The 13,650-nt window shown below is 42.6% G+C and overlaps 1 protein-coding gene across 11 annotated transcripts in view; it reads left to right on the top strand.

The window, feature by feature from the left end:
- Nucleotides 1-13,547, top strand: part of LOC133395366 (FH1/FH2 domain-containing protein 3-like) — a 47,431-nt gene extending 33,884 nt beyond the window's left edge. For 8 of the 11 annotated variants that reach the window (XM_061664161.1, XM_061664159.1, XM_061664156.1 and 5 more), the window contains 14 exons: nt 1,065-1,285; nt 2,467-2,784; nt 2,868-3,580; nt 4,660-4,797; nt 6,302-6,460; nt 6,537-6,719; nt 7,749-7,868; nt 7,970-8,131; nt 8,259-8,449; nt 9,212-9,458; nt 9,567-9,590; nt 10,872-11,073; nt 11,148-11,312; nt 12,022-13,547. In XM_061664161.1, coding sequence (XP_061520145.1) covers nt 1,065-1,285; nt 2,467-2,784; nt 2,868-3,580; nt 4,660-4,797; nt 6,302-6,460; nt 6,537-6,719; nt 7,749-7,868; nt 7,970-8,131; nt 8,259-8,449; nt 9,212-9,458; nt 9,567-9,590; nt 10,872-11,073; nt 11,148-11,312; nt 12,022-12,104 — 2,926 coding nt within the window. In that variant the 3' untranslated portion in view covers nt 12,105-13,547. The remainder of the gene's footprint in view (nt 1-1,064; nt 1,286-2,466; nt 2,785-2,867; nt 3,581-4,659; nt 4,798-6,301; nt 6,461-6,536; nt 6,720-7,748; nt 7,869-7,969; nt 8,132-8,258; nt 8,450-9,211; nt 9,459-9,566; nt 9,591-10,871; nt 11,074-11,147; nt 11,313-12,021) is intronic. The other 3 variants (XM_061664158.1, XM_061664160.1, XM_061664157.1) reach the window with 3 other exon arrangements.
- Nucleotides 13,548-13,650: the final 103 nt, after the last annotated feature.

The raw sequence follows: 13,650 nt of genomic DNA, 5'->3' as shown, positions 1-13,650 counted from the left end.
ATCATGTTTGACCATTTGGAGCACAGCTGCGAAAATTGCAAAGCCATCGTCGCAAGATTGACCGACTATTTATGAGCCTCTACTCCTTCTTGTTTATTTTCTGTTTCTATGTGTTTCTGTGGGGTCACTCCCAAGACCCTCTCCCATCATTCTCAGCAGCAAATTATTGATTTGGACGAATGCGAGATCTTGTAATTTAGTCGGAACTCGTACCAAAATGCTATATTAAAAAAAAAAAATTATTTTCTTTTTTAAAGTGACTTTTTTTTCTGTCAATGCAGAGTTGTTATATTTTGAGTTAGGCTCATGTTAGTTTTAATGCATTAACAAAAACAACACTCTTTCTAATAACCTCACAAATAAACCCGTTTTGTACAAATTACTGTGCTTGTGTGTAAATCTTACTCAATTGTCGTGAGACCGAGCTCCAGCACGCTAACAAGCAGAACTAAAATGTCACTAGCACGTTTGCAAACTGATGCAAATATTTTGCACTTCCTCCTCACTAATAGCGTCACTGACACACAGTCCGTGTGTGCGCGTGTTTGGTCTTTCTCTCATGGAATTATTTTACATACAGTGCTTCAACTTGCCAATAGGAAACCTTATTGTATACATCCAGTCAAAAGGTTCTTTGGGGGATTTGTGTTTGCATCTCAGGGCTCTGCAGACAGTCTCCCCAGGTTCATTCACCACAATACACAGTTGGCCACACTTCTTCCTTCACTCCACACCATGCTAATACACACACAAAGCTGTATCCAGTTCCCTTGGACCTCTGAAGTGGTCTGATGCTAATGAACTTGGAACAGAAGAGACACATATTCATGGGAAAGAGAGGAGGGGCTCGTGGAATGAGCAAAGAGAGCGAGAGGGTCCACTCTGCACCCTCAATCTCCAGCTCGCAGGTTGGATGTTGTGGGAAGGGGAGAAAGACGATAGAACTTAAAGAGCTTTTTATTTCTGCTAATTCAGCAGCCAAACAAGTGTTATGCATGTTGTTTTTCCTCCTCTTTTCACAATGTTCTAAATTGAAAGAGAAATTCTGGGAACCTCCCTCTCAGGTATAAGAACGTGGAGCGCCTGGCAGCCGAGGAGTACGAGAAGGAGCGCATACCCCGCGGGCCAAGGAATCGCCCCGACCTCGACCTGACCTTCGAACCCTCCGAGACGTGGCCGTCGTCGAGGCGCAGCAGTACCCCATCCTCCTTCGCCTCCCAGGAAGACGCCGAGGCCGACAACGAAGCAGAGCCCACCGCCAGCCCTTACGCACCCTCTGAAGCTGGTAAGACTCGCTAGCACTATATCTTCTACTACATACAGTAAGCCCCCATTATTTGCATGGGATAGGCCCTGCTAATTAACACCCCCAAAATGTTTAGAATTGCAACTATTAATTAATTAAGTAATAATAATAATAATAATACAGATTTGTTAAACTGTAAAGATACCACAAACTATGATTTCCAACAGTGTAATATTATTTCCAACTCATCCTTAAAACTACTGTTAAAAATAAATGACTACAGATGATGTACAGACACGTGTGGTGTCGTCACTGGGTGCTCGGAAGAGGACGTTTTGGACTGTCCATTCAAGGAGAGCTTTTGGTGACATAACTTAATGTAGCCAACTAATGCTAGCACTAACATTTTTACGTAAATGCCGGCATTCCGACGAATCATACACTCAAGCTCATTTTAGCCCATGTTGTTAGCAGAAATTATGGACAGTCTGCCTTTTTTGTATTATTAAACTATGTTGGGGTGGCTGTTGATTACGTTTCTATTTAGACAGGGCTTTGGAACCAACTTGTTACATCTTACGGCGTTTCAGAAAGAGCGCAAAAATGTGAATAGTTGAGTTTTTAAGCGAATACCTAGGCATAGGTTCCACAGACAAAACACAAGTTGGTGAATTTTTTCAATCATGAACGGCAAACTTAAGTGAAGTGCAAGCAAAAGCAAAAGCGAGGGTGTGGTGCTCCAATGAAAAACAAGATGAAAGAGTGAGGGGATATCTGTGAAAGGGTCAAAGGACTGCTTTATTTTTGGGTGAACACACAGCCGTGAGGTGTGGCACAGTGGCTCAGTCGGGCAGGGCAATGAGGCCTCACGGCACCGTGTTATTCTAACCCCGCCGGCATCACTACACGGACTGTACTCCGAGTTGTGTTTCGACGCAAAGAGGAACTCGGTTCTTCATTTCCTGTTCGTAATCCAGGTGCCGCCACAAACTAGCTTTATGTGCCCAGGATGTGGTTTCGCATTAGTCAAGTGTTGCTTGTTTTTGTTTTTGTTTTGTTTTTTTGCGAGCGTGCGTGCAAATGTGTGTTGATCCACGTGGCCTCATTCAAACAGAAGTCCCCTTGAAAACTACAAAAACATCAAGTGCTCCACTTCGTTTCTGCGACATATTGATATGAGCGTTGTGGAAAATAAATGAGATTGTATTTCTCGGTGACAGTGGAGGCCGATGACTCCAGGGCCAGCGTAGAAGCTGAGGAGAAAGAGGCAGAGGAAGAACAAGAAGAGCAAGCGGAGGAGGAGGAGGAGAAAAAGGAGGAAGCGCAGGAGGAAGCGGAGGTAGAAAGCGAGGAGGAAGGTGAGCAGCAGGAGCCTCAAGCGACGAAGGAGCACGAGGAGGCGGAGGAGGACAGCGGCATCCTGAGCGACAAGGAGCGGCAGAATGAGGAGGTGAACGAGAAGGACAACTGCTCGGCTTCCAGCATCTCTTCAGCCAGCAGCACTCTGGAGAGAGAGGAGCGAGGGAACAGCGAGAATGGTAAGTGTGGGTTTAGGCTCTTTAACAATTGCATTGCAAGTCGATTCATGCAATTATTGCCCTTTCACCTTCTTTTCTTTCAGACCTCAAAGAAGAAGACGTAAACAAACAGTGCAGCAAACTTCTCAACAGCAAGCTCTTCATGCTGGACATGTTGTACTCGCAAAACAAGAAGCCCTGTGAGGAAGAGGAGGACGCAGAGAAGGAGAAAGAGGAAGGAAAGGAGGAGAACAAAGAGGAGACGCACAAGGACGCTGACAGACAGCCGAGCGATGAACAGATTGACGACAAACGGGAGGACAAATTCGAGCAGCGGGGGAGCATACGGCAGTTCGCCGAGCGCTTCGGAGACTTGATCAAGGACAGTGGCTGCTCGCACCCTGACCTGGATAGCGAATCCAATGATCTAATGCCGCTTCCCCCTCCCAAAAAGGAGTCTGACACAATCTGGGACCAACTCCTGGCCAGCCCTCGAGAGCTGCGCATCGGCGACATCAACTTCACCGACCTGACGGAGGACGACGACGTGGATATCCTGGATGCCGTTCTGATTGGCAGCTGCAGTGACCTCCCGCCCCCTCCGCCTCCTCCGCTTCCCCCTTCCTTCTTCCACTCCTTCCCCCCACCCCTTCCCGCGATCGCCACTTGTCCGCCACCACCTCCCTTGTCCGGGATGATGCTTCCTCCTCCTCCTCCTCCTCCCCCTTCGCTCGGCTCCCTGATGCCAGTGGCTCCTCCTCCTGAGCCTCCTCTCTTCAACAAGAAGAAGAAGACAATTAGGTTATTCTGGAATGAGGTGAGACGAGTAAACACAAACTCAGCATGATTCATTAAAACAATAGTGTTCTGGTGTTGGTACAGTATTTGCCATGCCCATACAAAGTCAGCTATTTTTTTCCAACATATTTTCCCATGGTATCCTAGTGGCCTAGTGTAGTGTTTCCCAGCCTTTACTTGAGCCAAGGCACATATTTTACATTAGAAATATCTCATGGCACACCACCAAACAAAAATGCCACAAAAAGTATGAGAGGGAGTCAAAAGGTAATGAGCCCAATTTAATTCAACCTACTAATAATTGAAGATTTTTTTCAGAAATGTTCACTGTTTGTAGTTTAAATACTTACTAATACTTACCACATACTGTGTATGTGAAAGCTACAATAGGCTACAGTACAGTCGAAAAGTGGGTGTCCAGGATCAAAGGCGAAGAACAATAGCCTGCTTTGAGAGCTTGTGAAGTCATCACTTCCTTTGGCCGCACAACCGTAACCCATCCCCCATACTCACCCGGTCTGGCGCTGTCAATTATCAACTTCTTGGACCTTCAAGAGGAGGAGTTCGGGGTCACTGGCATACACGCTCTTGCTCATCGATGGACAGTCGGTGATGAGAAAAAAAGTGATTATATTAAAATGTAGCAATGAAATCCACACTTTTTGCGCTTTAATTTTACATGTATATTGCTTTTCTATTACAATAAATAAAGCTAAAGGAAAATTGGGCGCATTATTTTTTAACTACCCCTTGATATATACTCAAAGATTATTTCATCTCAATTTACTCACAAGTGTACTTACTCAGTGTGAAATTTGGGCCTGTTTATTTGAACACAAAGCTATAATACGCAGAGGAAGCTGCTTTATGATTCACAACATGTGGATACACAGGTTAATTGTATTTTTTTATTGTTGTTTTTGGCATGCGTTTGGCAGCCTGTAGTTTATTGATTTATTTTTTTGTTCAGTGCATTGGTGGGAGCCACTTTTGTTTTCGACCCAATGGAAAGGGAAAATAAAATACAAGAAAATTATACGTGCACAAGACTACCGCATCCACGACTACTACATAAGTGCATCCTGGCTGTGTGTTCAGGTACGTCCAGAGTTGCCATGCAGGGACTACAAGAGGAACGGAGACTCTGTCTGGTCCAAACTGGATTCAGTGAAATTAGACACAGCCAAACTGGAACATCTGTTTGAGTCCAAGTCAAAAGAAATGCCTGTGACTAAGGTAAATCTCGAAGTCCTTCAGTGGCTTTTTGCATTTCTGTGTTCTTCCAATATATTTGAGGTTAAAACAGGTCATGTGTGTTCTGATCCATATCAAACAACTTCGTTTTTGAGGGTCAAATAAAGCCTCGAAACAAGAGGAGCTGAGATGCGGCCTCACACATTTTGAATTTATTGAGTTTCCAAAGACTTACTGCTGAGGTCTACTCGAACTCTTAATAAAACAAAGCGAGTCCGCAGTTTACAATAGTCTCAGTCCTTTTAAGCTGTCAGTCACTAAGAGGAACCGCAATGTCAAGGACCACCGTGTCTTCAAAGCTGTGGATTCAGTTTTCTTTTTAATTCTGACTCTTACAAACAAATCACTACACACTCCAAAAATCAAACAATCCGGTGCTCGTTGTCTATCATTTTCAACTACACAGGATTAAAAAAAAAAAAAAAAAAAACTTTGGTGAAATTTGTGCGATGTGAATATGAAAAGAAAAATCCGTAATAGCTGAACCACGATATAGCGAGGGAATACTGCATGTAAAAAAAGCTTTTCCTCAGTGAAATAGATTGAAATGCCATTAATCTGGTCAAGCCCCACCCAGAAACACCACAGTTTTGAATTGATAGATATTTTTAATGAATTAGCACACTTTACTATTGCAAAATATACATATAAATATTTAAAAAAAATAATTTTTAAAAAGGTAAAAGAGAATGTAAAGAAATAAGCTGTCTCTCGCTGGTTAGTTCAGTGTGGAACATATCCTCCATGCTCCTTGCGCGTGTTTTCACTTGGTGTTTTTGTCAATTTGTCCCATTCAATGAATGACAGAAAATGCATCGGCGACGGTCACTCCATTTTTTTTCACTTCAATCGAGTGGTGGCGTATCTGACCCTTAAACCTGAAGCCCTTAACACCCTCAGATTTTGCTTCGCAACACAAATGACAAAATTAACCAAAACAATGGCTCATAACTAAAAAGAAAAACGCTTTTAAATTAAAGTACCACTGTTCTCAAAAAAAAAGAAAAATTTAATCTCTAAATGTTACAATTTCCTCATTTAAACACTCTCGGTGTAATCTAAAAAAAATCTGAATTTACTTTGCTTCAAGCACAGGATGGAACCACACCCGTAGGTACTAATGTAATGTGAGTCAGTGCTTAGTTTGATACGCAACAATTCATAAGGTGCAAGATTTTAGCTAAATTAGCTGAATTGGGTATCAAAATAATTAGTATGATGCAGTTCACCACCATTGCAAACTGTAACCACATTGTGAAATTAATAGAGTTCTTGTACCTCGTTGGATTCCTGCATTGCACCTAATGAAGTATAACTTTGAACTAAACTTATAGTCCCCCACAGCTGCAGACAATATACGCAGCGTGATGATCCTTTGAATCTTTACAAGCCCATCAAGCGGACCACACGGTTGGAGAAAACGGGGCCGCCGTGGGAGACGAGAGAGACCCGACAGTGACCCTCTTGCTGTGTTTGTATCTCTTAGAAAACGGCGGCAGACAGCAAGCGTCAAGAGATCATCGTATTGGATTCCAAAAGGAGCAACGCCATCAACATCGGTCTGACCGTTCTGCCTCCCCCTCGCACCATCAAGACGGCCATCCTCAACTTTGATGAATACGCGCTCAACAAGGAGGGCATTGAGGTATGAACAAGGATTTAAGTGAAATGACCGTGGCGTTTAAATCTTGTTTCCGTCTCTCATTATGCTAATCAAACAGAAAATCCTCACGATGATCCCCACGGAGGAGGAGAAGCAGAAGATCCAGGAGGCTCAACTGGCTAATCCTGACACCCCGCTGGGCTCAGCCGAGCAGTTCTTGCTCACTTTGTCCTCCATCAGCGAGCTGTCTGCCCGACTTCAGCTGTGGGCCTTTAAGATGGACTACGAAGCAACTGAGAAGGTCTGTCGATGAGAATCTGTTAGTTTACGAAGGTGCAGAAAGGCATTGTTGCCGTTTGATGTGGAAGAATTTGACTTCCACCCTGTAAAACAACTTTGTGATGACCTTGAAGCGAGACACCCTTCAGAATCTCAGAAAATATTCCCAGAAGAGTGAGGAGGGGGAGTCAACTCCGCATATTCTTATTGTAACACATATTTTAATAAGTGTCTCAGTACTTTTGTGCATCTATTGAAATTAGGAAGCACTGCAAACAAAGCATTCACATTCAATTTGCGTAAAAACAGACAATGGCATACAAACTCGAATCAAATGTACAGTCTATCCATCCACCCATCCATTTCTGAGCCGCTTCTCCTCACAAGGGTCGCGGGCAGTGCTGGAGCCTATCCCAGCTATCATAGGGCAGGAGGCGGGGTATACCCTGAACTGGTTGCCAGCCAATCGCAGGGCACATACAAACAAACAACCATTCAGACTCACATTCACACCTACGGGCAATTTAGAGTTGTCAATTAACTAACCATGCATGTTTTTGGGATGTGGGAGGAAACCGAAGTGACCGGAGAAAACCCACGCAGGCACGGGGAGAACATGCAAACTCCACACAGGTGGGGCCGGGGATTGAATCCCGGTCCTCAGAACTGTGAGGCAGGCACTCTAACCAGTCGCACACCGTGCCGCCATGTACAGTCTAAAGGTTTCGGAAAAATGTGCACGGCATCTGTGTTGCGCCAACATCCGCAAAACATCAACGCAGTTACCTCACCAAGCTTATGAGCGGCACCTTGTCTTCCTCCGGTGCATCACATTTTACTCATACGGAGTTCAAAGTAAAAATCTTAAGAATTCCAACCCGCCTTCCATGTTGTCTTGTAAAATGTTTCGCTTCGCACAGGATGCAGTCCTCTTTTATGTTTCCTTAAAGGCCAACTGACCTCAATCCAGTGTATGTGATTTGCCGTGGGGGGCATTTTAGTTCATCAACATTAAATGATACAAGTTTGTGGTTTTTTTTTTCACTCACAGGAAGTAGCTGAGCCACTTCAGGATCTAAAAGAGGGTATGGAACAACTGGAGAAGAACAAGACTCTACGGTACATCCTCTCCACGCTGCTTGCTATCGGAAACTTCCTCAATGGAACCAACGTGAGTTGCGATCCCTGCTGGGTCACTCTGTACTGATTTTGTAATGCTACACTTTGTGTATTATTGTGCTTTCTTACAATGAAGCGATGTTTTCTATCTAGGCTAAAGGTTTTGAGCTGACGTACTTGCAGAAGGTGCCAGAAGTGAAGGACACAGTCCATAAACAGTCGTTGCTGCATCACGCCTGCTCGATGGTGGTGGAGAACTTCCCTCAAAGCACGGACCTCTACTCGGAAATCGGAGCCATAACACGTTCCGCAAAGGTCAGTCTTTGATAGTAACTTATATGTTGCAAATATGGCAAATCACATTTGTTTGTATGTGTTAATGTGGCAATTCTCAAAGTGTGGTACTCAGTGTGTGGTACGTGGCGCTCCTTTTCGATGCCAGGTGGATTTCGACCTGCTGCAGGAGAACCTGGGTCAGATGGAGCGCCGCTGCAAAGCCTCGTGGGACCACCTGAAGGTGATTGCCAAGCACGAGATGAAACCGCAACTCAAGCAGAAGATGTCGGACTTCCTCAAAGACTGCGCGGAGAGAATCATCATCCTCAAGATTGTCCACCGCAGGATCATCAATAGGTGGCGCTCCTCAAAATTATATGTTTACTGTTTTACTGAGTCATGCCACAAATAGTTTGTAATTGCCTATTTTAACAGTTTAAAACATGAATATACGACAAACTATGATCCAATACAGTTTCATATAATTCTAGACTCAAAACTTTACCCTTAAAAATAAATGCTTTACAGATGATTGATTTGATTTAGAAAAAAATTACCAGTTCACATGTACTGTATATGCACATGCAAGGCGAAGACTTTCTGTAACTTCTACTAACAACCCAGGCTAAACTTAGCTCCTTCCCAACACACAAAGCTTGTCTCTGAGTCGAGATGTATCACTTCAACATACTTCCTTGACACCAAATTCTATTGCCGAAACCCAAAACCTCCTATCTGAAATCTGATTTGATGGAGATAGGAGGTGTTGCGCTTCAGAATTTTGACACCAAACCTGATTGGAGGTTTTGGACAGGTGAATTTTCTGTCACAAAACATTATCTTGTCGACAAACTGAATCCTAAACTACCGACTAGTCTTTGCAAAGGCAGCTGAAGCATTTTATCCAGGCTACAATGCAAGAAGTAGGACCTCTAAAGCATTTTACCAGCCAATGTGTTGAATTAATTGATTATATTTCACCTATGCCAAATTTAGGATCGCCCTCTGAGGACTTCATGAAACCTGAAATGGTACCTAATAAAAATAAGGAGTGTAGAAAATGGAATGAAATTGTTGATGTGTTCTCATCTACAGTATATGTCCTCTTCTTCCAACCAGGTTCCATTCGTTCCTGTTGTTTCTGGGGCATCCGACATACAGCACGAGAGACATCAGCGTGCACAGGTTCAGTAAGATCCTCAGCGAGTTCGCTCTGGAGTACCGGACCACCCGTGACCGCGTGCTGCAGCAGAAACAGAAACGCGCCGACCACCGCGAGCGCAACAAGACGCGAGGGAAGATGATCGTGGACGTCGACGCCGCAGTGAGTTGTCACACCAACGTGACCTCTTCGCCACACACTCAGGTTCTTTTTCCTGCTCTTCTGCCTCTAAATGGAGCGCTGCTCCTTTCAATTCCTCCCTTTGCCCTCTTTGTGTTGTTCTTTGACTTTCCCTCTTTCTTTCCTCTGTAGTCTGATGATGAAGAGGAGAGCGAGGTACATAAACGCGTGCCTGTCTCCCGCACGTGCCTTAATGTGTGTGCATGACATCACTTCCTGTAACTTTCAATTCGCCCATTTTCAATTGAAATTGATTTATCTGAAAACATAGCACGATGCAGTCTGGGTTATCATGTTTCAAAATAATATATTTACTATCCATTTTCTATAGCACGTACCCTCATTAGGGTCATTGGGCGAGGGATTGGTTGCCAGCCAATTGCAGGGCACATATAGACAAACAACCATTCACATCTACACCTATGGACAATTTAGTCTTCAATGAACCTAACATGCATGTTTTTGGAATGTGGGAGGAAGTACAAGGAGAGAAACATGGGGAAAACATGCAAACTCCATCCATCGTACTGCCCGTTTTTCTTTTTTTTTTTTTTTACATAATTTATTTAAACAACTAGAGGAGCCTCCAATGTCAAACAAGATTTAACATGACTGTTGCAATCATAAAACTTTATTACAGGCAACATTTGACCCAAAATAAAGAGCAAAACACATTCAATACAAAGTTCACTCTTTAGATGCTGACTTCACTGAGGTCTCACAAGTTTTGTTCGTCATATTCTTCCCAGTACATTTTGGTCCACTTTTAAATTGTTAAAAACATTTTTTGGGGGGGGCGTGCTTTAAGGTATGTATTTGTCTCGCCCAGTTGAAGTTTATTATAAAACTGACATAAAACAAAAGATAATGAATGATTTTAGGATATTTCATCACTAAAATATTCAAACAAACAATATAATTCTATTTAACAAACATCTCCTATAGCTTAATACTAATATGCAATGTAAAACACCATAGGCGGGTTACTGAAAATTAGCATAGATGTTAGGATAATTATAAACCGATAAACCTACTGCTACAGACCAGCAACACATACAAACAGAACATTCAACAATACACACAAGAATATATTCTCTCTGCACTGTGGGAGTAACGACTATTACTGGAGTTGAACACGAGACCTTCGCTGCCTCTTATTCTCGTGCTTATTTACGCTGTATCTACATCCAGATGAGCTTTTTTTTTATATACACTGAAGGCACACAACTCTTAATGCCTGTCTACTGTAAAAAAAAAAAAAAAAAAAAAGATAAAAAATGATTGCCTAAAAATCCTCGCTATGACGCAGGCACGAACGATGAAACGAGATATAGCAGGGTAACAATTTCTATAAATAAATACACAAGCTGGTATGTAGAAAATAAATCAGAACGTAGTACTCGATTTCAACCTGACTTTTGCCCTCTTTGTATTCAGAATGGGAGATATGGTTCAAGCAGCGCCCCTAGTGGTTTCCAGGAGAGCGAGCAGCCCCAAGGTCTGGGCCACACGGAGGATGCCGCTGAACATGAGCACATGAAAGCGGTTTTGAGAACAAGCCTCAGCGGCGGCGGTGACAAAGACGTCAGCGCTGTACCGGGTCTGCGGACACGCACTCGATCGCGACCAGGACGGGGAGGTGAGGCCGATGGAGAGCGTCAGGATGAATTTGATCGAATGTTCACATTTTAACGTGAAAACGTGCGTGGCCAGGTGCCAGCTTGCGGGCGCGGACCCCGGCTGTGGAAGACGCTCAGGTGTGCGGAGACGACGCCGCGGATGAGATCATGGAGCGCATCGTGAGGTCCGCCACTCAGGCTCCAGGAAGTAGACCGCAACCTCGGGAGAGGAGGAGGTCTAGGGCCAACCGGAAATCCTGTAAGAATCATGCACAACAAGACAAAATTTTAGTGAAGCAAAACTGTGTACTCGTTGACAACTGTGTACGACTAGTACTCCTCATGACATTAGACATTTGTCTAGTTAACAACAAATCTTCATTAGTAGCGCTAGTAGTATGCAGATTGCAACTAGTTCAAGTTTTGCCTCACTAGTAACATAGTGTGTTCTACTTATTCGACTAGTGCACCCTAGTCATTCTTCTAGTGCGCAGAAATTTATTTCAGTTGTGGAAAGCAGTAATGAAAAAAAGTCACAAGTGCGCCCTATTCGTTCTACTAGTGTGCAGAAATGTCATACAGTAAACTTGACTAGGAAGACAGTCATTTTACTATTACACAGAAATGTCATACAGTCATCAAAGGCAGTAGTGGAAAAATGTCACTAATAGGACTTAATCGTTCTACTAGTGTACAGAAATGTAATACACTGGTGGAAGGCAGTCATATAAAAAAACATCGCGACTAAAACATTCAACTTGGACAGAGAAATTTAATACACTAATGGAAAAAATGTCACTAGCAAGACTAGTGCACCTAAATGTCATGTCAAGTTGTCAAAGGCAGTAGTGGAAAAACTTCACTAGTAACTAAATTGTCGTTCTTCTAGTGCACTGAATTGTCTAACTTGCATGGACAATTCAGCGCACTAGTAGGATATTGACTTTAGAATTGTTCTCTTCTTTCAGTGAGGCGGACCCTGAAGAGCGGTTTGACCCCGGAGGAGGCCTTGGCGTTGGGTTTAACCGATTCTGGCGAGCCGCAGATGTAATCCACTCCCCTTTGGCCGCCTGTCCTCGTCGCCGTCGGCAACGTGGTCGCTGCCCGCCCGCCGGCTGCCTTTGCTACATACTCTTCTAATTGCACCAAGCAGAAGCTTCGGGTTTCTGTCAGCTGCTAACCTTGCCGGACGTGTCTGAGTCACAAAGTCAGTGTTTTTGTTGTTGTTGTTGTTTTTCGGTTTTGTTTGTTTTTAATGCTGCACAAAGACAATCCTCCAGAGGATGAGGTGAAGAAAAGGGAGGCGTTGCATCAAGGAGGAAAAGCGATGCTGCCCTTTGCATTTTTGGAAGAACCGTTATTTAAAGACATCACCGTTGCTCCTATTTAAGCTGTGAACTTTTAATGACCCAAAGATGAACTTATCACTTCTACTAAGTTCCAAAAGTACCTTAAGACATCCACACAAGAAAAGCAAACCTGAAATGATAACTTTGTGCAGGTAAAAATGTTTGCTTGCGGCGAGTGTTTAATATGAAAGGTTTTTAATTGGTTGTGTGCCTTTCTACCAAAAAAAAAAAAAAAAGGGATGATGCTGTATTGCTTTACTCACCTGCTTCTGTTATCTGTTAAGTTCCTCAGTGTTGCGGAGAGTTAATTTTTTTGTTTGGGCGAAAATGTTCTCAGTATTTATTTGAAAGCTCTCACTCTCATTTTGTAAGCTTTTTGCACCTTACTAAGTCACTCTCACAGCTAAAGGGAGTTTTCATTTTTGAGGAACAGTTTGTAAAGTGTAAAAAGATGAGTTTTTTTTTTTTTTTTTACATTTGTTAAAGTATTTGAAGGACATGCAGCAAAGACTGCATATGACGTGTACATGTCATCGTCAGCGGTGTGACATGTTACATCGGTGTTAGTAGTGTGCATGTGTAGTGCGCTTCGAGTTATTTTATATCTGTAGAAAGTTGTATTATAGTCGGAGCAAAAGAAATAGTAGAGAAAAGCCTAATCTGTAAAATATGATTTAAAAAAAAAAAAGCAAATGCAAACTGTTGATGTGGTCATAGTAGAGGGAAGTATTATTTTTATTATTATTATTAGTTAACTTTATGAAGTTGAAGGAAATGAAGGATCTTCACTACCTGGGAAACATCACCCCATGCAAGACCATCAAGTCCAAACTGTCTCACTTGAAATGCTGTCCGTATGTGTTCTACAAGAATAAACATTAAAAAAGAAAAAAAAAAACTGTGAGGAAAAAAAAAGTGTTTGCACATGATTCCATTCCATTGTGTGCCACAATTTCTTGAAATTTTATTTCACTTCATATTCAATCCTTTTTTTTAAATGTACTTTCATTTGCTGTTTATCGCACCTCTCAGTATGATACGGTGCATTTCTATACATCTGCAAACCACAGAAAGGATTAAAAACAATAATGTGTATCAAATTTTGTGGCCAATTAGTAAATATTAAAGAGTGACATGTGGAACCATGGAGGCATCCATAACTTTGTTTGACTAATACTATATATATATATATATATATATATATACATATATATATATATTTGAACGTTTTAGGAAAACAAACAAAAA

Source organism: Phycodurus eques, chromosome 20, assembly GCF_024500275.1.
Source record: "Phycodurus eques isolate BA_2022a chromosome 20, UOR_Pequ_1.1, whole genome shotgun sequence".
Classification (NCBI taxonomy): Eukaryota; Metazoa; Chordata; class Actinopteri; order Syngnathiformes; family Syngnathidae; genus Phycodurus; species Phycodurus eques.
Note: the sequence above shows the minus strand (reverse complement) of the source record. Positions and strands in the feature narration are given on the sequence as shown.